We start from the raw sequence: 25,782 nt of genomic DNA on the forward strand, positions 1-25,782 counted from the left end.
GAAAACTGTCATGGGGACAAGGGCTTGTCTATGCTCTTCAAAAAATACAAACCACCTCAAAATGTTGGGAATACTGGAAAGAAAAATCTCAAATAAGTGTAAGCCGTTTCAACATCAGACGCTGGTGGAGTTAAACTAAACAGACACATACACTCCTTCTCTTTCTCTCACTCCCCTCATCAGAGTGAGGGCAGGCTGTGGGCAGAGCGCCAGGTGCCTCTCATGTTTGGGAGAGCAAACAGGCTCGTGTCTTTGATGGCGAGGAGATCAGAGCAGGGGACACATTCTACGTGGCCACGCTAAGGTCGCCGCAGTGCACACCCTGCTGCCATGTTGTGCTCTGCAGCTAGGAGACCCAGGGTATACACAATGCAGGGGCAGCAGACTTGTGCATGTATGTGTGTGTGTTAGTCCAACCCCACCAGCCACCTCATCACACACCCCCTCCGCTTTCCAACACGGAGTCACTCCAACCTTGACGTACAGTTGTAGTTGTCTGAAAAACACAGTCAAACCACAGGAACAGGGTTGGAATACTGGCTCTTAGTTCATGCAAGAATATTTCAGTAGTGGTCACAACACACTGCCTCTCTTGTTTTTCTCTGTACCGGGTCATCAGTGCTCTGCAGTGTAAACAATTATTTAAATTTTAAGGGAAAAGTCACTCATTAAATCGATCATCATGCTTATTGTAACATGAATGGTTTAGATTAGTGGAAAATAAAACGGTGAATCTTGTTACCTTACAGATATTAGAAACTATGTAGAAGTTTGTTTGCTCCAGTCTTTGATTGGAATCTGTCTTTATTTACTTTCTAACTGCTGATCTAGATTTTTTAAATCATAGCTTAAATACGCTGGTTTTTTAGCATGAGGTACCAAAGAGTTATACACTCCCTTGATTTTATTTAATAATGCACAGACACGTTTTAAAATTATTTGCATGTTCTACTTTTATTTCACCACAATCACTTTGTGCTACATTTTTTTTCTTTTTTTCTTTTATAAGGCAATGATTTTCTGCTTTTCTTTGTGTAACATGATACTAAACTGAGTATTTTTGGATTCTGGACTGTTGGTTGGATAAAACAAGCTATCTGAAAACATCACATTTGGCTCTAGGAAATTGTGACTTACAGTTTTCACTATTTTATTGACAAAAATAGTTGTCAAATTAAGTGATGAAAATAATCAGTAGTTGTAATAATACTTTTTACATTTATTGAGTATATTACAGCTGATGAGTGTATGATGATACACTTACTGTACATATGACTTGTAAAACAGAAAATACAACAAAGTGCACAACAAAAGATAATCATACAGTAAGATACACACCCTGGCTGTTGGTAAACGTTATAGGAATATTGTTCAGTTCTGGTAAAATTAATATCCAAGTCAGTTCCTGTAATTTGGTCATTGTACTACATTTGTGTCTGTGGTTAGGCCTTAAGCCTATTACGTACACACTGCAAAACAACCACCACATACGTCTTTACAGCACTTATTGTTTTTGTCCTCGACCAAATTTACAAATGAATGTTCTCAGCTCTTTGTGGACTCATTAAAGCATCCTGCATCTCTGTCAGACAGATAGGCCCATTACCAAGTTCGTGTCTCAGCCTTTAAACAAACAGTATCACTTCTGATTGAGTGCTCTTATCTGTCTATTGTCAACAAAAAGATGTGATAACACTGGTTAAATAATGTTACCTAATCAGTGTTATTTGTCTATGTATGCATGTATGTATATATGTTTGTGTGGGTCTATGCATGTCAGAGAAACCAAAAATGCCAGGTATAGTTAACTCAAAGGTTTGGTTTGATGCGTGTTTATGCATGTGCGTGTAGATTTGGAGGTGTCTGCTTCCTGTAAGGTGGGTTAAAGTGTTTCTGTGTGTGACGGGGGTGGGGGGTGGGGGTATATGGTTTCCTGCTCTGGGGGGTAGATTTTATGTAAATCAGCTGAGGGCCTCAGATTGGGGGGGCAGACACACACACACATATGAACAGAGAGAAAAGTTGAGTGTGTGACAGAGTGAGCTCAGGTCCCAGCTTTCCTTCGCTTTGCTCTGCTGACAGCTGCAAGTCTCATCAGCTCACCACAGAGCCGTCTCCTCATGATGAAGGAGCACTGCAGCCGGGTGCCACCTCTAGCCATTCCCCCTCCTCAGCAGCAGCAGCAGCAGCAGCAGCAGCAGGCACCCCAAGGGGGACCCGTGGGTGGATGTTGCCTGGGAGTGGCTGGGCAGCGCTCGGGCTCCATGTGCGCCGTCTGTTCTGACTGTGTGTCTCTGTGTGCCGGCTGCTTGTTGACAGATGAGGCGTACCAGAAGCTGGCCATGGAGACGATGGAGGAGTTGGACTGGTGTCTGGACCAGCTGGAGACCATCCAGACCTACCGCTCTGTCAGTGACATGGCTTCCAACAAGGTAGGACAGGCTGCATCTTTTACTATGTGGAAAAATGTAATGAGTGCAAGCCTGATGTTGCCTTTATTTTATTTCAGTCAGAGAAACTTTAGTCAGACTGTTGTTTTTTTTTTTTGCAAGTGTTCATATAGAAAAGGTTGTGCTCTTTGAGGGAGCTGTCAAAGAATCTGAGCAGCTGCTTGGAGAACTTACCCCCCAGCATAATAAACACACAAATGCCAGTGTACAGAATCCAGAGATACTTCAGCTGAACTTGGCATGACCCAAGCAAAGTCAACAGTATGATAAGTCTGAACATGTACAGTAAGGAGGAGGAGTCTGGGTTGGTGCCTTGGAGCTGTAAGCAGTGCGTGCATGAGTGCTCACTGCTTATAATGGCTGCGTGTACATGTGTATCAATATCAGTGGATGTTACTCATCAGCTCATTTCTTCCTAAATCAACACGAAGCTCCATTGGTTCTGTGGGTTTTTTTTTCTCTCTTTGTGCAAAGTTGGTCTGTCAAAAGGAAGTGTGTGTTTTTGTCTCTTGGCCCGCTGTGGCTCTCTTTTCATCTTTTCTGTCAAACAGCTTTTGACTGTCCACTGGTCATTATGTTTCTACTGTGTCAATGAGTGTGTGTGATGTGCACCAAGGTTCCTGGTCCTGTATACACCGACAACATTAAAAGCTCTAACTGGTTTTAATGTTGTGGCTGGTAGAGGTGTATAGGTAACTTACCCAGACATTACTTACTGAGAGAGTCTAGTGCTTTGTACTGCAACTCCTTATCTGTATATGCATCTACAAATTGCTGGATTTGTTTTTAAAGTGAGTTATTAATTAGCCTCTTTTATGAATTTCAAACCTTATTTTTACTTTTCAGTTTGTCCACTCGTTGTCCAATCTCATTCACTATGGTGCAGACTAAATTATGGGGGAAAAAACTTCCTGATAGTGGCACTGTAACAACTTTTCACTTTCAAACTTCTGCGCTAAAAGCTTGAGTAACTACAGATCCTGTAATACATCAGCCTCCTAATCACTGTGTTGAAGCTTTGTGCTGTGCAAGCCGTGTGGTTAGATGACAGATGTATTGTGGAAAGTGGATAATCGACTTCAAGATAGCTTCCATTCATTCCACTGAAAGTTGCTCATCCAGTGCATGACCCAAAAATAGTTCGGTCTCATTGGATTGCTGTGGTCCACTTCTGTGTTGTGTGGCCAACTGCACGTGCGCATTATTGTCTAATAATTGGCCAACTGCTTGTCCCCTCTTGGCCAATAGACCATTGGCATGATATCATGCACAGTATTAGCTCTACAATGGTGAAAATACTTTTTGGGCTGCAGGGGATATTTTTATTGCAGTACCACTTTTGGCCACTGATGCACTCATGGACTACAACCATGGCTGTATTAAGAGAGCTGGATCCGGTGCGACCACTCAGCCTTGCTGCCAGTTTGTCCCTGTGGCCACTCACGCCACTGCAATGGCAAGATACCCTGCATCCCAAAAAAAGACACAAAGAAAGAGGAGTAAAACTGTCTTTGTATTATGAATGTTTTACCTATGAAGCTTTTACATTTGTAAAACGTTCCATGCGAATAGAGAAGCAACTTGAAGTGCACAACATCATACCAGTGTAAAGTCTTTGAGCTGAGAGGCCAATGTGGAAGAGTACCCAGGACCCAGAAAACTTGGGTGAGCAATTTTAAGAACTGGATATTGGACTCAAAGATGGCGTCCACTCACTTGAATTAAAACTCTCTTTTCTGGGCATTGGGAGTTTTACAAATTTATAATGGCGGCCTATAGGGAAAATACTTTTTGAGGCAGCTGTGTGTAAGAAAGCCTGAAACCAGTTTGTCAGGTGAGCCAAGAGGAAATGCTTGTTATTTCTCATAAAACTGGACAACAGGATGCAGGGGATCCTGCAGTGGGTCAAACACAATAAACTAGAGAGGAAGAGAGAGAACATTTGTTTTGTGTGTGTGTGTGTCTGTGTGTGTGAGATCCATGCAGACCCCTGGGCAGAGTGACTCTCTCTTCCTGTCTCCTTCCTGATCCCCTGCTCTCTCTCCAGACGACAATAGACATCCCATCATACCCGTTTGGATGGTTAATGGTCGTGTTTATTTATCCCATTGCTGTCGTCATCTGGAGACGGATCCAACTCTGACAGTCAGCTGGACTGGCTTCAGTTAAGATATATGAGGATGACTGAATCACAGAATAAATACTGTTAACCATTTAAACAAATAAGCAGTTAGATGGAAAGAAGGCTTCAGGATAACAGCACGACATAAGAGGCAATATATCAATGTGTCCATTACAGCAAGATGAGACTAGAATTTTGCTGAAAGAATAAAATGTCTTTTTTGCCATATTCATGAATGTGGTAAAGCTGCTGGTTTATATCCACCCTCATCTGTGGGCTTACAGGATAAGATACTCTTATCTAACTCGAGGACTGAGTAATGTCAGCATTTTCACAATCACAGAAAAAACTGGCAGGATTAGGCCAAAAGTTATCTGAAGGTGATGATTGATTGTAGGAGTCCACCGCTTTGAGAAATTCCAAAATATCCAAAATTTGGAATAATGACGGGACAGTTTTACCCTGCCTTTTACCAGAAAACACTATTAGACTGCAACCCATCATCTGCCAAGATAATGAGACTGTAAAACAATAACACAGCATGAAACGTTGACAGCACTTTCACGTCAGCAGACCAACATACGAAGATAGTTACGTATAGCACAAATCAGTACTAAAATTGTAAAAAAAATTTGATAGTTTGTTTCATATTCTTTAGTTCAGTGTGATGCATTATTATGGGAGGTTGCACAGTTTCCGTTAACTAAGCTTTAAATGTCAATTCAGATTTGTTTCTTCAAAAATTCAGTCTTAAATGTGAGTATTTGTGAGGTGTAAACAGGAGACCTGGATGTGGCTGATCCACAGTGTAGCATATCAGGTGACACCATGTGTGTATTGTGTATTATGACCCTCTCATTGCTGTGACTTTGGCAGGTGGGAGAGTGTGTCCTGGCACGTAACCATCTGTGGATAAGATACTGATAAGGAATCCCCCATCAAACACGTCTGTCTTTTATGCAGTTAGTGTGTTTATGTGGCTGTGTGTCTATATTTACAGTGAGCTAATCCCATTGCCATCTAAGCTGTTTTACTCCTCGCATTGTTTTTACCCAAAACTAAATCATTACACAACTGCTTCACCTTTGTCATGCGAGCCATTACCCTCGACCTGGTTTTATTAACAAGAACATGCCAATCGACTAATAAGGCCGCTGACTACCTGTTGTATTTAGGATGGATAAACTGTTATTCAAGCTGTGTTATAGTATGAAACATGAGTATGAGGGAGGTGAAATGCGAGAAGCTGCTGCCGTACCTCCAAGGTGAAGCTCAGGGGGCTGTCGCCGCTGAGGACTTACACTACGTGACTGTCCTCTCTGTTATGTAGAGCTGACGTAGACAAGTCAAGGCCTGTTTTGAGTTGGAATATTCTTCTGTGTCAAAACCGTAGATCTTCTGTCATTTGAAACTTGTGTTCAAAGGATAAGTTGAGTGAACAATTAGTCAATTCACAAACAGTTTAATAATTGTTGAAGTCATTTCCCAGTTTTACACATATCAAGACTTCCTGCTTTTTTCTGCTTTATATCTTCAAATAATGAATATTCTTTGAGTTTGGGGCTGTTCGATAGGCATAAACAAGCAAAGCTCAAGACATCAGCTGGGATCTGGGGAACTTTAGAAGATATTTTTTTTTACTATTTTCATTTTATAGGCTAGATGATTAATTGATTAATTGGAAAAAAAAAGTCAACAGGTTAAACATTTATGTAAACGATTAACTATTAGTAGAGTTGAAACGATTAGTTTACTTGTTTCATCACAAATTTTAAATGAGATGATGAGCTTCCAAAATTTGAAGATTTGCTCCTTTTCTCTGGTTTATCTACTTTGAATTTAATATCTTTATACATACAAACCATTTGCAACTAAGTATTATTTTTTTATCTATAAATCCTTATGCCTTTTATTCTATGAAACAGAAAACAATTTCCTTCACATATTCCTGGACCTGATTGTGACATCATCACATGTTTTGACCAACCAAGAGTCCAAAACCCCCAAAACCATTAAATATACTGTAATTTAAGACCAAGAAAAGCAGCCATTTCTCACTCTCAAACCTAAAAATGACTTCAACGATTAATAGCTGCCGATTAATTCTATTTTAATTGACTGATCAACGAGTCTTTGCAGCTCAGACATTTAAAGACATTCCCTTAGTCTCTGGGAAACTGTGTTTGGCATTTTTCACTTTTGTTGACATTTTATAGACAAAACAATAACTCAACCACTCAAGAAAATAATCAGCTGATTAATCAATAATTAAAATAGCTGTTACTTGTAGCCCTATTTGAAACTTGTGGATTTAGCCAGATGTTGTTGGGCCTTTGCTTAACACTACAGGTGTGGGTCTACAATACAGGACCCATGTGCCTGTTGGTACATTTTTAATGTGTAATGTTTCCTGCAGTGACCAGTGTTAGGATTGTGCAGTTTTGTGGCTGCAGAGTCGTCTGCACCCTGAGGGAAATACAGACACAGTGCATTTACTAAAAAGCAGCTGAGTGACTTTGTTTCAATTATGCTATTCTACCACAGCACTCTGGTGCAAACTCAAGAACTCTTGAAAGTAAGAATACTTCTCTGCATTTGGCAATTAAACCTTTACTTGAATATATTTTAACTACCAGGAATCTTTGTAGCTGAAGTTCAAGGAAATCCACTCATTAAAACAGGAAGTGTTCTAGTCATCAGAATGATCAGTGCGATATCGACAGTGTAAACCTCAGAGCTGTGACTGACAGCTGCAGGAGTAAGAAGAAGAGCAAGAGACTAGAGGCGGGACTACCCCCATGAGGGAGTGTGTTTGAAGCAGAGGTCTCTCTCGTGTGTGCGCGCACACACACACACTCAATCATTGCTCCACATACACAGGGTGTGAGGTAAAGCCTAGTCAGACCTCGCAGCCCAAAGTGAGTCACTAGAGCTGTGGCGTTTCCCAGCGTCAGAGAGCTGAGGCTTTGGTCCTTTTACTCATGCTGTAGTCAGACTGAGACAGACACTTTAACGGACGGCAGTCCCACTCTGCTCTGCACTCTACACACAGAAACATGGGAGCCTGCTGCTTTGACAAGAAAGAGAGGAAATTAGGGAAGCTAAATGGTTGGAGAAAGGTGAGTTTTCTTGGGATTTATCTTGTTAAATACATGGAGTTTATAGTCTGTTTTACTTTTTTTTGGTTTCTTAATGGACTGTAGGATCATCTGTCTTGTGTTGACTTTAAGTGCTGAACTTTTGTGGCTTGGTTAACGTGATGTGAATTTCACATGCTGTAGTTACAGCCTTTTCAAACAGTTTCAGTAGATGCTATTTGTCCTTTCAGCCTTTAGTGTTGTTTAAAGTCTAAGAGGACTTTAAGTACATTTCACTGAAGCGGATGCTGAATGTGCGCTTTAGGCTTTCCTGCCTTTTTACAGCATTGGATGTTTAGTTACTCTGGCTGTATATTATCAAAGTGTATGTTTTTAATGGTAATTTCTTAATAATAATAATCTACATATCTTTTCAGAGGTTCATGCAGGAAGAGACATTGGTGCGTGCATTCTGCTTTTGAGAACCGTTGTGCTTCCTTTCATATGACGCTGAGTTTACATGTGTTGAAGCTAAAAACACAAATTCAGTTTTGTGGTTGTACTGTAAACCACTTCTCTTCAAACATCAAAGTTAAACTCTGCTGATGACAGCTGGCAGATCTGTCTCTTGGTCTTCATGTTGCCTTTACAGTATAAGTGGATATACCTTCAGCTCATGGTATTACTTAAACTCTTCACTCAGGGTGATGAGAGAGAGTTATAGGCATTGTCGAGACTATTAATTGCACATGCTGTTTTGTTCTCCTTGGAACTGATTTCCTCCAAAGTTGTTAACTGACCTAATGGCAACACTAACTAGTACTTAGTGGAACTGCAAAGCTACTTGAAAACATGTGAGCAAAAGTCATCTTAGGAAAAATGAGCCTGTTTGTCTTTCTCTGGTCTCTAGAAGAGTGTGGTCGTGTCTAAACATAGAGCGAAGCGAGTTAATATGCACAAAGACTGGATTTAAGTCACCTGAAGACCAGGCAGGTGATAAGTGGTGTTTCTAAGCATAATACCAATACCTAGAGACGGACCACACTCGGGTCATCTGGGGTGAAAGCAAGAGGTAGTGGTGATGTGTTTAGATGCTGCTCAATGGTCTGTTTGTTCAAACGGGATGGAGAGAGTAAACCAAATCTTTCTGTGAATACTTCCCAAAAGTTACATACATACATGACTTCTGTTAAAATAATGATGCAAACACTGCTGTCATTATGATTTGACCATGCATTGGAGTGTTGAGTTTTGTAGAAGCTGTTTCTGTAATTCAAGTGTTCCCTGTGTCTTGGGCTTTCAAAGAAATTTCTTGGTGTAATACTGCCTGTGTGGTATTTTACTTTGGGATGCTTTCTGCTTTCGAAGTAACCAAAGCTCAGACCAGCACGGCTGTGCAGCCTGTTAACTGCTCTCCTCAAGCCAAAAATGGTGTTGCAGACCACATCTGAATCCACTGAGGCTCTGAACAGCCGGGAGTGATCGGAATGATTCACTCAGCTGAGAAATTTCTCACTTACTTTTATCTTCTTCAGTTTTTGTGTCCTGTACTTACAGCTTACTGGTCTTTTTCAATACATCTTAGCTCCTAGATTCAGAGGCACATATACGCGAATACACGCTTTCTCGTGCAGACGCACGAGTGCATGAGTCAGAGGAAGTGAGAGGTAGTCAGGCTGTCTCTCAGAATTGTCTGTACCTCTGCCGAGCATAAGCACAGCTCATACGTAGGTAGGTTCCCTGATCTTTACAGAGTTATGTCACCACGAGTCTTTGCCATAACACCAATGTGACCACACTGCGTCATATGTTTCTTAAAGAGAGGGGCAAGATAAACCACAACTGCTACAGATTTACTGATAAAGTTTCATATAAGTCAGTCAGCAGTGTTTTGTACTCTAAATATTAGATCATTTGATTAACTGATAAAATATAATTAAGATGACAAAGATGACATTTAATTTTTCTGGAAATCATGATTCACTTTAGTTGAAGTTTCTAAGAATTGTTAAGTTGAAAAATAATAACATACAACATTTCACACCTCATCAAATTTAAATGAGTTGAGTTTGCATGTTTGGCACAGAAAGGAGGTTTATTAAGTTCAAGCTCCTGGTTAAGTTGTGAGTTGTTTCTCTGCAGGGTTACAGGGTCAGCGCTCTCTGAACACAGAGCAGGCTGCTCTACAGCACACTGAGCATGGTGTGCCCACTAGTGGCTCAAAGGCACAACTTCAATCTTCACCTCAGGTGAAAACAACTGTTCAAAGTAAAGAATTTAGACAAGAAAGAAACTGGACTTGTGATTCCGGCTTTATTTGACATTTTAGGCAATTCGAAGCATTTCCACCTGTGGCAAGAAAAACACTGAATCTAACTGACAAAGTTAAAATCGTGTCATTTTGTAAGAAAATGATAAAAAGGATTTATGAGAACACAATGTACTAGTTGTTATCGTGTTTATAATCAGATCAACAAGAATCTGTGTAGAAAAAGAATCTAAGTTCAGTCTGATGTGTAGCGCCTGGTCAGATAATAGAAGCATGTTGCTGTGAGTGCATAAGATCAGAGTCTCGTGTCAGAGGAAGACTCTGTGTTGGCCTTCCTGCCTACCTGTCCGCCTGACTGCCCTCCACAGTGAGCTGTCTGATGGGATCACATCTGAATGGAGGAGGCTCAGAGTTATGTTTTTTTTTTTTCTTTCTCTCCGCTCTCACAATGAAATGCCACAGGCTCCATTCACCTTCTCTGCCTCTGTCACAGCAGCTCTCTGCTGAATCAACCCAACCCCCTGCAAGGAGAGAGAGAGAGACAAGTGAATGAAAATGGAGAGGCAGGATGTATAGAAAAAAATACTAGAGAGAAAATTAAAAGGAAAAAGGGGACAGTTTAGAAACATCAAGTGACAAAAAAAGAGAATAGGAAAGACGTTTGAGCTTAGCAAGAAGCGAATGGGTAAAATAATAGAATAAGAATATATAGTATGTGGGTATGTGAAAAAGAGATACCCACAGAGCTCTAAGAAGTTAATCTTCCTCCAGTGTCATGATATCAGTAGGTGGTAAAGAGGCTTCCCTTGCTGAACAATAAAAACAAGCAAAAACGCAGCAAACGCACACTGCCAAGAACAGAGTCATACAGATACATGAACATGAGTGTGTAAAAGCATGCATGTGACCATCTACTGTGCTTAACTGCAGATAATAGCATTTGTAAGGGGGGGGGGGGGGGCACTGAGGCATTTTTTTCAGCCTCTGGGGAAGCATAGCTCTTCAACACATTGCAGAGAGACATCCCCCGCTGTTATTTCTGGTTTCTTTATATATTATGCAGTTAGCTATTATATAAAGAGCTGCCTCCTCTCTCTGCCTCTCTCTTTTTTTTCCTCTTTTCTTGCGTCCTGCCTCCCTTCTTCTGGTTCTTTCTCTTAGTGGGAGGATAATCCGGAATCCTCTCGGGGAAGCTTTGATCTCCCACACATCTTTCCAAACTCGTACAAACACAAATATTGGGCTGAAAGGTTCTCTGGCAACTTCTGTTTACAGATTCCCATGCATCGGTTCTGAAGCAACAAGAACCATGATTATTTTCTGATTGGTGAAGCATAGCAGCTCTAGGGGGTTCACCAACAAGAGTTGTGACAAAATTGACAAGACCACAACCTCGCCTTGAAATTGGCCAGTAGTACTGATCTAACAGTATATTCCAGTCAGGTGGCCCTAGCCTTGTACACTGCAGCAGTATCAACACCTGCTCCAAGGACAGCCCATTGATTCTGCCAGCGAGGCAGACAGACAGACAGAGAGATTGATGACTGTGTTGGCAAGTGGCAGCCGAGAGAGAAATTGACATGTAAGTGGTGGAGAGTGAGGGAGAGATGGAGAAGAGGAGGTAGGGGAGGAGAGATGGAGTGGAGGGAAGGAGGGAGGGAGGGAGGGAGGGAGGGGAGGGGAGGAGAGATTGTGAAGAGGGAGGGAGGGAGGGAGGGAGAGGGGGAGCGACTTTCAGTCTGCGCATTGGTGGATGCGAGTGAAAGCGGTGTGTGTGGTGTGTCCTTGTGACAGCTCAGCAGCTACATCACATGTCTGCCTGGGAAGGAACAGGGGAAACCTCTCTTCTCTCCTCCTCTCAAAACAGCCTTACACTGGCCAACTGATGCTGTTGCCATGGCATTGGGGTGTTCTGGTAATTGGCGTACACACACTCACTCACTCACAGGCAGAGAGATAAACCGTGGGCTGATGTCACCTAAATTGGTGAAGGATGCAATTATCTCCCATCTCTTCTTTTTCTTCCCCCCTCCCTCTTCTTTTCTTCCCCACTCTCTGGTTGTCTCTCGGCTGTTAAAAATAGCCTTCCACAGACACCCTGACAGCATCTAATATTATTATGGGATACAGATAATGAACAGGCTCATGAGTTCTCCACAATGGCCGCTGCGCTCGGGGATGTCAGGAAACAACAGAAGACTCAAAAGAGGGAGAGGGAGAAGAGCGGATGATAATAGAGATAATGGCGATAAAGATACTGTCACTGTGCATTCACATTCCTCAATACGTGCCCCATCCTCTTTCCCAACCCTCATTGTTTTACTGTAGAGGGGAGGAATTGCTGTATGTCTCAATGACATTCCTTCACAATGGCTGACTTCATAAAAAATAGCTTTAAGAGGGAATTACTGGGGCTGGAAATTGAAGAGGATGGGATTTATCTGCAGCACTTGCAAAGCTAGAGAAAAGAGGAAAAGTTACATCTGGAATCCATGTCTGGATATTAAACATCAATCATTCAAACACCCCTTTAGAAGTTCATATATACACCAATGCCAAGCTGTAATTAGGGCTCCCCCCTTCTCCCCACTTTCTGTCAAATCATGTGTTCTGAATAGTGTTGCTGGGGCTGGCAGACTACAGCAGGGGAAAAAGAGGGAGGGAATGAAAAAGGGAGGAACATGGTGAGAGAGTGAGAGAGAGAAGCAGGGTAGGAGGGGGAGTGAGCGTTACAGCAGTGAGAGCAGTGAAGCAAGACAAATCCAGTGGAGGAACCCCCCCTCCAGTCAGATGAACATCGCTGCCTCACTCCCTCCTCCTTCTCCTCCTCCTGTCTCCATCGCTGTTTTTTTCCCCTCCTCCCTTCCTTGCTTCTTCTCCATTATTCATCAGTGCACTGAGAGTCCCCAGCTCACGGCTCCAGCTGCTGCTGCTCCTGCCGATCCACCGAGCCTACTGGATCTCCTCCTCGCCTAGCCTGGCAACAGCGCCTACACTTTTCCCTACATATATCTATCCCTCCATCCCCAGTCATGGAGACTCAGAGCTGGCCCTTTACTGCTGCTGAGAGGGAGAGTGAGCCATCATCGAGCTGCTCTCTTAGCTGCTGAGAAGAGAAACACAAGAGGAGAGAAGAGGGGATTTTTGTTCTTTTTGGCGTTGAAAGAATCCTGTTCATCTGCCTCTATTTTTTCTATTGGATTACAGTTCTGGCTTTGTGTAGGAACGAAAAAACGGGGTCCAAAATGCCTGAAGCCAATTACTTGCTGTCGGTGTCTTGGGGTTACATTAAGGTGTGTGGTGCTTATCTACGTAGCTTGTTGGGATACCGCACTCATTTCATTGTACGTCTCGGAGCTGTGTTGTTGTTGTATTAGAGAATATATCTAAAGAAATTTAGCATTTTGATAACATCAGTTGTTTTTGTGGAGCTTTTCGGGATACTTTGTTAGCCTAATTGCACCAACAGATATTTCCATCAGGGGGGTCTGACAGAATGGTGTTCTGTGGCTCAGGCTCCATCTTGAGCCCTCTGCAGAGTGTCTGTTTGTGTGTGTTAATGTGTATGTGTGTGCACGCGCATGCATCAGTCTGTCATAAACAGCTGCTACTGCAGTGCCTGTGTACTGTCAAATGCATGTATCCCTTATTTGCTAATAATATAAAACATGAACTCTCATGAAAATCACCAAAATGTGTGACGGAAGGGGAATTTAGGGAGCTGTGTGCAGATTTTCCTCTTGACATCATTGAGATTCTTGCACACTGACGCAAGTAAAACAGCTAAATAGGACCCAAAAATGTGATTCAGTGTAATAAAACTGTAAATTGGTTGCAGGGGGTGAATTGAGGGGTATTAAAAGGTAATGGCCTCCCAACTGGTAACACACATAATGATCTGCACTTTAATTAATTTGAGGGAAAATGGAGGGGAAAATAAGATGTGTCCCCCCACTGATTGTATGCTGTAATTAAATAATATTCTTGAGCTGGTGGAGGAAAACTGGGAACTCTTGGATTTTCCTTGGAATCCTATATCATAATTTATCTCAGGTTTTCCCTCAGTGGAAACTGACGACGTATGTTTCTCTCTCTCCCTCCTCCTCTTTCCTCTTTCTCCTTCTCTCTTGCAGTTCAAGAGAATGTTGAATCGGGAGTTGACGCACCTATCTGAGATGAGTCGGTCTGGGAATCAGGTTTCCGAATTCATCTCCAACACCTTCCTAGGTAAATGAAGATCTTGTGTACATGCACTCAAAATCACACTAACAAATTCACCAATTTATAATCCACCCTCAGTCACTACAGAGAATAATCATGACCTGTATGTTCACAGTACATAGAAAAATACAAACATCCACAAATATTGAGTGGCTCACACAAATACCCACTTCTCTGCTTTGCCGCAATGTTTTTCTGCAGGTTCAGTCTTATGTATGATGTTAAGCTGTGCAAGTTGCTCTGGCAGGCTTTTCTGTGGGGGCGTACCATAAAACACTGCGCCATTAAGCTTTGTCTAGATGTTTATGGCATTGGGCTCAAAATGGCCATTAAAACTGAAGTAAAAAAAAAATTTCTCAAAGTATTTAGAGAAATAAAAAGGCATTAAGGTGGCTGGCTACCACAAAAAGTACCATTTGACTGACAAGTGAGTTTGTTAGCCAGAACCGGGGTAAGTGGATTGGAACTGGATGCTGTCAGTATGGGTTGTACATTTGAGATCTGAGAATAGATTGATTGCTAAATATCCATCTATGTCGACTTTAGAAAGTGGCCTCTGCTGTTTTTGTCACCCACATGTAGAAAACGTTTCATGATTCTGGGGCCAAACTACACTGTTAAGTCATTGTAGGAAAAAAAATAACCTAACTACCACTCATAGGACAATCAATTTTCCAGATTTTTTGATGTAAAAGTTGGCTTATGATAAATTTGAGATTTCCACAGAAGCATGAGGGCAGCTACAGGAAAGATTTACAAAGCTTGGGAACAGGCAAGTAAATGAGTTGAAGATAATATAGATTGACAAACTGGAAGAATAATAAGATGCCAGACAGAATACATGTAGGGGTAGTTAGAATAGTAGGGTATATAATTATATATACTATAATATTTATAGACACTGCGCTTCCGCTCGATTGGCATCCTGATCCGGTGTAGTGTTGTTGGCGGATCCCTTACCTCCGGATCATATAGAGTGAGAGGAGGGGTGAGGAGAGACAGAGAGGAAGCAAACGAGGGAAGGAGGGAACTGACTGCAGTGAGGGAGAAAATAGAGGTACAGAGGAACCCCCTTTGCTGGCAGTGAGATGAGCTCGGCAGATTGGGTGACTCATTCCTGTCTTAATGCATCTTTGTCAGCAGGGACACCTTGTTGTACCTCCACCTCTCCCTCCCTCTCTTGCTGCCCTGAGAATCCAGACGGAGATGACTATCACTTCGATAGAGAAATCAGGATTACCCTGCTGCTGGTAGAGAGAGAGGGAGAGAGAGAGAGAGAAAGACAGACAGACAGACAAAGAAGAAAGAACAGGTTAACATTAATGAGGAATGAAAGAAAAATGGCTGAAGCAGCACAGTTGGCCTGGTTTGGCCTCAGCTGACCAGCAGCACTGTTTAATCCCTCCATCCATAAAGATTAGTATCACATCAGTAATGCACTTATTTCTGCTTCATATTATTTTTATAAAAGTATCCATTCAGGATCAAAGAAATTACATTTTCCTGCCATATGTCTGGATCCGTAGAGAGCATTCTTAGATTCACCACAAATCCCCAGCTAATGCTGAGGCAGATTGTTGACTGGTAAAACAGCGCTCATGGAACCTGGATAATTCCCCAGATAAATAAAGATCCCTCGGTTTCTCATCTAGGGCAATTTCAAACCAGGATTTTGGGCTTTCCATTATGGATTGTTGGCCGACAGAATGCTGGCCAGTCACGTGTGCCTTTCCCCCGCCACAGCTGTCCTCGCAGCATAATTCTGTCATAATTCCCTTTGATCAGCAACAGCAGAACACACCTAGCTTAGGGAATATACTGGGAGGGAAAAAGTCCCCAAAAAACGCCCACCCCTCTCCACCCTCCCCACTGCATCTGTGTCTCACACACTAGAGCATATGGAGGAGGAAGAAAAGGAGTCGGATGAAATCGAAATAAACGTGGGAGGTGAGAGAGGAGAGGGAAAGAGGAAGCAAGAAAAGGAGAGACAGAACAGAGCATGAAACAGATATAAAGAGAGATAGATACATCTACATATTTTAATTTTTTTTTTTTTGCTTGAGAAAAGATTGAGATGAGAGCAAACAGAGTGAAAAGCAGGACTATAAGAGACAACAATGGAAGCCAAATTGCAACAGAGAGTCTTAATCTGATGGCACACCGACACCAGGATCATGAGAACTGTGCTACAAACCTCCAGATCAGTTTTATCAAGGCAACTGCGCAACAGAGCGCACAGCGTTTACTGTATACTGGCACTTACTTGTAGTAGAAATGAATGATAAGAATGACACTGCGAACTTGTCTGCACACACACACACATACATACATACAGGCCAGACACACACAAACACCACACAGCAATGGTGATAATGATGGCTTGTAATAAATTAGAGGGCAATATATTGCTCTTCCCCTTGTTTCCCACGCAGCACATGTCTGAGAGCGCTTAATTGCCCATTCTCAATTACCACTGGAGGACTGAAGAGAGAGCGAGAGATAGAGAGACAGGCAGAGAAAACAGTGCAAGGGGGAGAGAAAGAGGGAGAGCATGAGAGTGAAAGTGATTATTTGAATTACAGCTGGTAATTGAATAACCCTCCACAGGGAAAGGCTGATAGGCCAGCGATGAGCTGAGTCCAGGCTTGATAGATGTGTGCACAGCTCACATACATGCCGATAGCCAGCCCCTGCAGGATTCATTCACTTCTTCTGTCATTGCAATAAACACAAGGGCCTGGTTGGTTATTATAAGAAACTTGGCATTTTTTTGTATTTTTTTTTTCTCTGGATAAAATGTGAATACTGTGTATATGGTGTATTATGTGTAATTATTTTTCAAAAGAATTTTACATGAAAGCCTTGCATGTTTTCATTTTTATTTTTGGACTGGTCATTCACTTTATTTGTGGCCAGACCAGATAAGGTTGAATAGACTTAAAATCCCACTCTGTACTAAGTGATTTGATAACGCTGCAAAAGATGTGCCAACTTATTGAATGACTGACTTTATGGGACTGTCTAGAAGCCCCAGCTCTCAGTCTGTCAATGGGCTGACCTATGAGAGTGAAAAGAACAGGAGATGAGATGTTAGCCACCTGCTGAGAGATGGGGGGGGGGGGGGGGGGGGGGGCTGAGACGAATGAACAGTGGGAGTTCAGACAGAGACTACAGGTGGCGGGAAGGGAGCGTGAATGAACAAATGAATGGAGGGACAAATAATGACTGAATGAATGAATCAATAAATCCTTCAGGAACTAAACTGCTGCAGGTGTTTTTATAGTACACCTGGGTCCTCAGGCCCTAATTCAGAAGCATATTACAACAAAGACTCATGCTTTATGAGGGTAGATGGGAATTTTAACCACATCTTCCTTATAATGTCCACACTTTTCTAAAAACTAAAAATGTCTATATTCCCCCACCTGCAGACAAACAGAATGAGGTGGAGATCCCGTCGCCGACATCCAAGACACGAGAGAAGAAGAAGCAGCAGAAGCATCAGCTGATGACACAGATCAGCGGGGTCAAGAAGGTCTCCCACGGGCCCTCGCTCTCCAGCAGCAGCATCTCTCGCTTCGGCGTCAAGACTGATAAGGAGGAGCTGCTGTCCAAGGAGCTGGATGATCTGAACAAGTGGGGCCTGAACATCTTCACTGTTTCAGAGTACTCCAACAACCGACCTCTTACCTGCATTATGTACGCCATCTTCCAGGTACGGAGTGTAATACTTTTATCAGTATAATCCTAAGATTCTGCATGCTGTTGTGTCTTCACTTACATCATTGTTGCCTTTTACTTTATTTTTTTTGGTTCAGATTTGTACCACTAAAGTTATCCATACTTAGTCCTGACTAAATTTTGATGTTTTTCTAGGAGCGAGACCTGTTAAAGACATTTAAGATTCCAGTGGATACGTTCGTGGCCTACATGATGACATTGGAAGACCACTACCATTCAGATGTGGCCTACCATAACAGCCTACATGCTGCTGACGTAGCCCAATCCACACACATCCTCCTCTCAACTCCAGCCCTGGATGTAAGTTATAATATCAAGTGTCATTTTAGTTCTCAGTTTTTAGTACCTCACATCAGATTCTGCTTACATTATCTCATCCTCATTCATCTTTCAACTCTGGAGGTTGAAAAATTCCCCCAGCTCTGACCAATCTGCATCCACAGAAATAAGGGAAAACTAAAGTAGAGAGAACTCTTACATCACCCCATGTGCCTCTTTCCTGGAGTGCCACACTAGCTTTGAAGAGCTCAGCATCCTTCCATTGAATCATCTTTTCCCCTCCAGTTTACTCGGAGAACTTTACTTCACCACTCGTCGATACATGTCTTATTTGTTAGGTTTTTCCTGCTTGCATTTTCTCAGAGCTCTCCTGAAGTTGGAGTAGCTGGTGAGATACAGTCAGGTCAGAATGCATCAGCCTTTAGATCATGATTTATTCCTCTCCGTTCTCCGTCTTTCATCTATCGCAGCCAGCAGACATAGTATTACGCTGTCTCATAGTGGATTTTCACAGAAAGGCACACAGCTTGCTTCATATTTGGTTGAGGAAAATTTCTCTGGCCTTGTGTGACCCAGGCTTGCGATTGCTTTCCTTAAAGCAGAACGTGACTGAAAAATTTGCATTTCCTATCACATTAAGGTTGAAAATCAGATATTTTAATTGCAAGGTTTTCATGTATGACCGTGGGTCTGTTATCTCTCCCTTACACAATGCTCAATAGTTAGTGAGGATTGGATTAACTGTTAACTTTTGTGCTGCTATTTTTTTTAAACCTCCAGAAGTAGTTTCATGTTCGTTCTTTCCGTTCTTTCTTTCACAGGCCGTCTTCACTGACCTTGAGATCCTAGCAGCCATCTTTGCTGCAGCTATCCATGATGTTGATCATCCTGGAGTATCAAACCAATTCCTAATCAACACCAGTAAGTGAAAATATTACTGTACATGAAATCAAGATAGCTAATTTGTTGCTTTCTTTAAAAACCTATAAATTGATGCTTTCAATAATCAAATATCAGTATTCGTGACAAAGACTAAAATCTTGTTTTTACCTCTGTCCAGACTCTGAACTGGCGTTGATGTACAACGATGAGTCTGTGCTGGAGAACCATCACTTGGCTGTGGGATTCAAGCTACTACAGGAGGACAACTGCGATATCTTCCAGAACCTCACCAAGAAGCAGAGACAGTCCCTACGCAAGATGGTCATCGACATGGTAATATATCACGATTCATATTCTATTCTCTTCTACCACCATTTTGATTCAAATCACAATCTGTCTGAAACTTCGATGCTGACAGTGTTTTCTTTTTTCCCCTCCAGGTTTTGGCCACTGACATGTCCAAACACATGAGTCTGCTGGCCGATCTGAAGACTATGGTGGAGACGAAGAAGGTGACGAGCTCTGGAGTGCTGCTGCTGGATAATTACACAGACAGGATACAGGTAGATGTTTGTTTTTGCAAAACATTTGTTTCTTACCGATTTAAATAAAGTGCATTTCATATGGATTGTGTATGTGTGACTCAACATACTGGAAACCCTCCACTTCTCTTTTACGTGCTTTTAATAGCTCTAATCAATAGCCAGTGCTGACAGAGGTTACTCAGCCAATGATCATTAGCCGGCCTCCTACATAGCTGACCTCTGTTCCCACTGTCACTCCTTTTCTCACTCCATCCATCTTCTTTTTGCCTTTAAGTGCTCCCTTTACACTGTCTCTGTAATGGTCTTCCTAGGATTTCCTCTTTATTAGACTGTTGTGTAGACCAACCTCCTTTTATAACAAAACTCATTAGAGAATTAGCTTTAAATGTCTTTTCTTCAAGAATCTAATTTCTCCTAATCTCTTAGTTGTAAAGTAATCTGATTGTACATTGGAGAGTGGGGGTGTACAGGCGTTTAGAGTGTGTATATTTTTACTAAATTTAAATTCTGTATTTCTAATAGGTGCTTCGTAACATGGTGCATTGTGCTGACCTGAGTAACCCCACTAAGTCCCTGGAGCTGTATCGTCAGTGGACTGATCGGATAATGGAGGAGTTCTTCCACCAGGGAGACAGAGAGAGGGAGAGGGGGATGGAGATCAGCCCCATGTGTGATAAACATACAGCCTCAGTGGAAAAGAGCCAGGTAGGCAACAAAGCGCATAGAAACTGAATCATGCACAATCAGCGATGGATGTGCACATTCGTATAAGTGCATCAAAAACTTCAAAGAAACTCACTTGTAACTCTCATTTGTCTCCTTCAGGTGGGTTTCATCGACTACATTGTGCACCCTCTTTGGGAGACTTGGGCTGATTTGGTTCACCCAGACGCCCAGGACATTCTGGACACGCTGGAGGACAACAGGAACTGGTACCAGAGCATGATACCCCAGAGTCCCTCCCCTCCCTTCTATGACCAGGGCACGCACGGACATAGCGGCAGCACTGGCGGGCAGGGAGGTGGGGAGAAATTTCAGTTTGAGCTGACCTTGGAGGAGGAGGACTTAGATGGAATAGAGAAAGATGGCGAAGGGGAGGAGGAGGAAGAAGAAGAATTAGAAGAAGAGGAGGAGGATAGTCTAGGAGATTCTCGATCTCCTCCCCTGGACTATTTGGACGGTCCGGAGAACGAGGAGGGCAGCATGATGGAGCCCACGACAGCAATAGAAATCGTGACACACGAGGCGTCACCCACAGATACATAGGGCTTGCATCATCAGGCTCACATGGTGATTTGAAAGTTTTTGGAAAAAGAGGGGAAATCCTCTTGCAGCTGTGCTTTTTAACAAGCCCACAGAAGCAAAGGCTTAGTTTTGGCCTGCACAGGGGCGTCTTGCACTTGGGTGTTTGAAGCCAGACACGGACGGACAGTTTCAGTGAAGCGGCTTCAGAGTTCTCAGGAAATAATTACTGCGAACATTTTAGTCTTGGTGGAGAGACGAGACTGGGGGGTGGAACTTGAAGGATTTCGGCCAGTTTGGGAAATGGTTACTTTTCTTTTCTGGACTGGCATTAAAAGGACACTGACACTACTGAGAGAAGTTTTGTACCTTAAGACTTTTTTTACAGATATGATATGATCTAGAAGTAGCATAGAGTAAGATCTACTGATGGAGAAACATTTGTATAGCAAGAGAAAGTGTTTACTTTTTTCCTGTACCATTTGTCAAAGGACTTTTGTGTGCCTTTTTTACTATTGTCTTTATAATAGTTTTTTATTTATTGAACACTCTAGTATGTCTGTGAAATGTCTTTTTTTTCTTATCTGAAAGAGCAAAATCTTTTTTGTATGTTAAAGAGAACAGTCTTCCATGTATTGGGCAATAGAGAAATCCAAACAAATGTCGACAAACAACTTTTGGGCAAACTCATCTAAATAGGGAAACATGAACATTTTATCATATTTGTTTTTCAATCTGAGCACAACGTTTTTCTTTACACATGGAATTCAAACACCTTTGTTCACTCATGGTTCATGTTACAGTTAGTTTGTTGCTTTCTATATTAGATGTCAGTCAATGAATGTCACACTCACACTGAAATATCACATCTTTTTCCATACTATATCTACAAACATACGTCTTTCCTTTCCTCTTATTCTTTGTAACAGTCTGCAGACCATTGGGGCCTCCTACCTTTTCACACCAAAACTTGACTTTTAAGCTTTTAAGGCAAAAAATACTCAGTGAGGATACAGAATCCTTCCTTTGCAACTGGTCAGGTATTCCTGCTAAATTTTCTGTGTAAAATTATTGTGACATTTTATGTACGCGACTTTATCTTTTCATTTTTGCAGTTGTCGTATTGGTGTGAAATTGAGGTTAGCCCAGTTTAAACCTACCACCAGATAAAGTGAGCAGAAATACAAGCAAGACTAAGAACAAACACCTCATGACAACGAGCTCCTTAGATGTACTATTAAATCAGAAATGAAGTCCGCCAAGGACAAAATGCACAACAGCAGTGAATCTATTTTCAGCCCACAGGTATGCTGCAGTCTTAATAATCCTGTTAGTTGGAACAGGGCCTGACCCCAGACCCGTCTGATGTAACGCCCCCCTGCCCCTCTGCAATCAGGCCCAGACCAGATGATTAAAGGTGCTCTTACAGCTGCCTGTCTGAAAGGCACTCTCAGACCCTCATCAACGCCACTATTCACATGGTTTACAAACCCCTCTAGGCTTCACGGACACGACCCCAAAACAATCAGGCCGGCTATTTCTTCCTTGCGATAAAAATCCCTCAAGTGCTGCTTCTGCTCATTGACGTCAATTGAAATTTTCCCCTCCCCCTCCACTGTATCAGGTTTCCAGGACAGTCGGGTTATTAGAATTTGGCACAGATGGAATTGCTGGAATCAGCATGGCAGACTGTACCCTTTGGAAAAAAGAGGAATCATTAGGTGCTCTAGTTTTAAAACAAACCAAAATACGCCTCTTTTTGTTTCTTCACTAATGCATTGGGGAAGATAGGTTGAAAATGGTTTGCAGACCTCACATTTCTACTCCTGTGGCTTCCACGACTGACTCTACTAGATGTCCTAGTTGCATCTATAATCACGTCTCTCCAGTTTCATATTGGTTTACTGATATACTCAAAAGGTACTTCATCTAATTTCACTCCAGCATGCTTAAGTGGCAATCGTTTGTGTGCAGTTTGTATGTATGGAAGGTTTCATATGCGTGTGTTTCTCTGTGTGTTTGGATGTGCTGACTTTGTCATCAGGCCTTACCCTTATCACTCCACACCTTTGTCGCTACTGTTTGTCGCTAGGAGCTCAAGTTGGTCCTTTTTGCTGTTTATAACAGTGTGTATTTATTCTATACTTTAAGCTTGTAAATAAGAAATAATGTTTCAATGTAAAATTTATTTTAATTTATATGCACTTGCATTACCTGGAAGTGGTGGTGTCTAATGTGTAGAAGACTCTGGATTAGAGTCTTTTTATATATGTATTATATATTGTTTTTATATATATAAATATATATAAATATATCTAAGTATATATTCGCACAATGTTTTGAGTGCCCAGCAGAGCAGCAGCTAAAGAGACATGTTGTTGTTGTCACATGGGAACCTTGTAACTCAGAGAGCCTTTTTATTTTTACATAAAAGTTAAAATCGTCTTTTAATGTGATGTCACAGACGAGAGATAGATTAATCTTATTATGCATGAATATTAAACCAAAAATGTTCTCACTTTGGCATCATTTTGAAATTGAATTCCTATTGTGGTATTCTTTCATATTTCTGAATATTAAAGTTTTTCTCGGTTAAATTTTAGCTCAGTTACATTTCATACAAATAGCCAGAATTTGGATATCCTCATTTTGTTTCTTAGATAATTTTTCCAATGGAAAACAATTTTGGACCAATTGAGGTACAAGGTTTTCATCTGACAGCAGCAATTTGGTAACCCAGAGGTGACATAGAGGACATGTTAAACTGCATAGGCTTGGATATAGGATACATACAAGCTAGCTAAGGAACACAGAAGCTTAGTCAGTGCTTGGTATCAAAGTATACAAATAGCTTATATTCTCTCAGCGGCTTGTCACGACCTAAGCTTCTCCATCCAGCATTTGAATGCAGATTGCTGATATATGAGGCCAGATACAGGTTCGACTGACAAACACAAAGCGATTGTCTCCTTTTACACTTAACGCACTTCATGTAAAAGTAGATAAGACGGGGACAGTATTGGTAGCATGCTACAATGCGCCCGGCACTGACGTGAATCTTTCTGAATTAACAACAAAACATGATCTTATGTAACTGGTTGTGCTAATGTGTGAACTCTTTCTGACCAAACTTGTTAGCAGTTTTGAAATTCAAATTTGTCAGTATTAACATTGTTTATCTATGTTCAAGCTTTTTTTGGTCCTAGTTGTGTCCAAATGGTTAGCCAGATTTAGCACTATCTGCATGAGAGATGGGTTTTTTTAAATTGTCAATATGTTCAAGTCCACCAGTTACTGCAGGTGGATTATTAAATGTTTCACACAATGTATGGTATTATATTGTATATTGTGTTCAAAAATAAATCTGAAATACTTTTTCTATGAAGTGATTAAAAGCAAAGCATGAATATATATCATCTGTTTCTGCTGTTTTTCCCCCCTCATAGCCTAGTTTTCTTTACTTTGGGTGTGAACAACAAATTGGGTCACAGTCACGCTTCTGGTGGGTTCCCACATGTTTGTCATGTTTCATTAGGCTGTGTCCCATTACAAAACTGAGCACCTGGGTCCTACGCTGAAAAAAGAGCCTCTAGTATGTAAAACAGTATCAACATTAGTCTAAATTCCCTGCTTGTGGCCCCTAGAGGCCTGTGTTGCTCCTGACACCCAAACAGTCCAAAGAGCTGTGAACCAATTTACAGTCCTAATAACACTGCCATTCCCAAAACATGAAAATATCACAGCTCGATTAGATTACACTGCAACACAGTGAAACTTCATTTAAAATTTTTAAATCAGTTCCATCAAACATGCAAATAAGAGGTACAAAATAAATGTGCAGATTTAGGGCTGCAACTGCAGGCTATTTTCCTTATCAATTAATTTTTTGTAATTGTCTCTTTTTGTTATTATTTGTTAAATCAGATATTCCTACTAGGATAATAATATTAAACTTTATTTGTACAGCACCTTTCATAAGAAATGCAGCTCAAAGTACTTCAGAAACAAATAAATGACATGCACCAAGTGCTTCACATGAAAAGATATAAAACGAACATAAAAACATGTTAAAAACGTTATTGTAAATTGAGATGGAATAATAATAAAAACAGAAAAAATATAAATAAACAAATAATTAAAATAAGTTAAAACTAGATTACATAGATCATTAATAATAATAATAATATAAAACAGAAAAGCTCAAACATGTCAAATCATTTTCCGTCAGTCAACTGGTCAATTAATTGATTAATGTTTCATCACATAGATGCATCTCTTACACCTTTCTAATGGGCAAGATTGTGCTCTCTAAGACTGATTTAGTGGAATGCCATTAGACAAATACAGGAATACTAAATAATAGTCTGACAATATGGTTCTGTATTTATGTTCCCACAGTCAGTCAACCACAATCTAAATAAAAAATGATCATAAAGCCACTAAAGGTCAGCAGACCCTGGCCCATCCTGTGAAACAACAGCATCAACCTCAAACTTCAGGACAGTGCTGGAAAGTCAAATATAATTGAAATGATATTATAGTGTGTGTTAGTGCATCTGTACTATGTCTTCATTCTATTTGATGTCACTGCGTTTGCTGCATCATCACAGAGGTTTGGCTCTAATGTGCTGAGATGGGAACACTGTGTGATACAGGGTCAGCACCACAGCCCACACACAATCTGACAGGACTGTCCTGATGTGACATAAGGCCCTAACATATACACACACACACACACACACAACACAAACAGTGTTAATTTTTGCGTGTGTTGATATGTACACACATAGACACAAACACACTACACTCATACCTTGCAAGGAAAGCCTCCTCCAACATACACAGTAGATGATCATGTCATCTCTTCAATAATAACGTCAATCAGGGTACTAACGTCAAAAAGGCATCAAACAAAAATTGAACTATTTTGTTGTATGGCTGTGAGCTAACTGCA

General features: G+C 41.4%; 1 protein-coding gene across 2 annotated transcripts in view; it reads left to right on the plus strand.

Annotated features, from left to right (window-relative positions):
• The window catches only part of pde4b (phosphodiesterase 4B), a 93,525-nt gene extending 69,286 nt beyond the window's left edge, over nt 1-24,239 (plus strand). The window contains exons 6-14 of one of the 2 annotated variants that reach the window (XM_022738727.1): nt 2,320-2,432; nt 14,052-14,145; nt 17,571-17,854; nt 18,016-18,180; nt 18,981-19,080; nt 19,220-19,374; nt 19,482-19,604; nt 20,109-20,291; nt 20,412-24,239. In XM_022738727.1, coding sequence (XP_022594448.1) covers nt 2,320-2,432; nt 14,052-14,145; nt 17,571-17,854; nt 18,016-18,180; nt 18,981-19,080; nt 19,220-19,374; nt 19,482-19,604; nt 20,109-20,291; nt 20,412-20,852 — 1,658 coding nt within the window. In that variant the 3' untranslated portion in view covers nt 20,853-24,239. Of the gene's footprint in view, nt 1-2,319; nt 2,433-7,459; nt 7,692-14,051; nt 14,146-17,570; nt 17,855-18,015; nt 18,181-18,980; nt 19,081-19,219; nt 19,375-19,481; nt 19,605-20,108; nt 20,292-20,411 lie in introns of those variants that run through there. The other variant, XM_022738735.1, reaches the window with a different exon arrangement.
• The last annotated feature ends 1,543 nt before the right edge of the window (nt 24,240-25,782 follow it).

This window comes from Seriola dumerili, unplaced genomic scaffold (assembly GCF_002260705.1).
Source record: "Seriola dumerili isolate Sdu_G_001 unplaced genomic scaffold, Sdu_1.0 BDQW01000002.1, whole genome shotgun sequence".
Classification (NCBI taxonomy): Eukaryota; Metazoa; Chordata; class Actinopteri; order Carangiformes; family Carangidae; genus Seriola; species Seriola dumerili.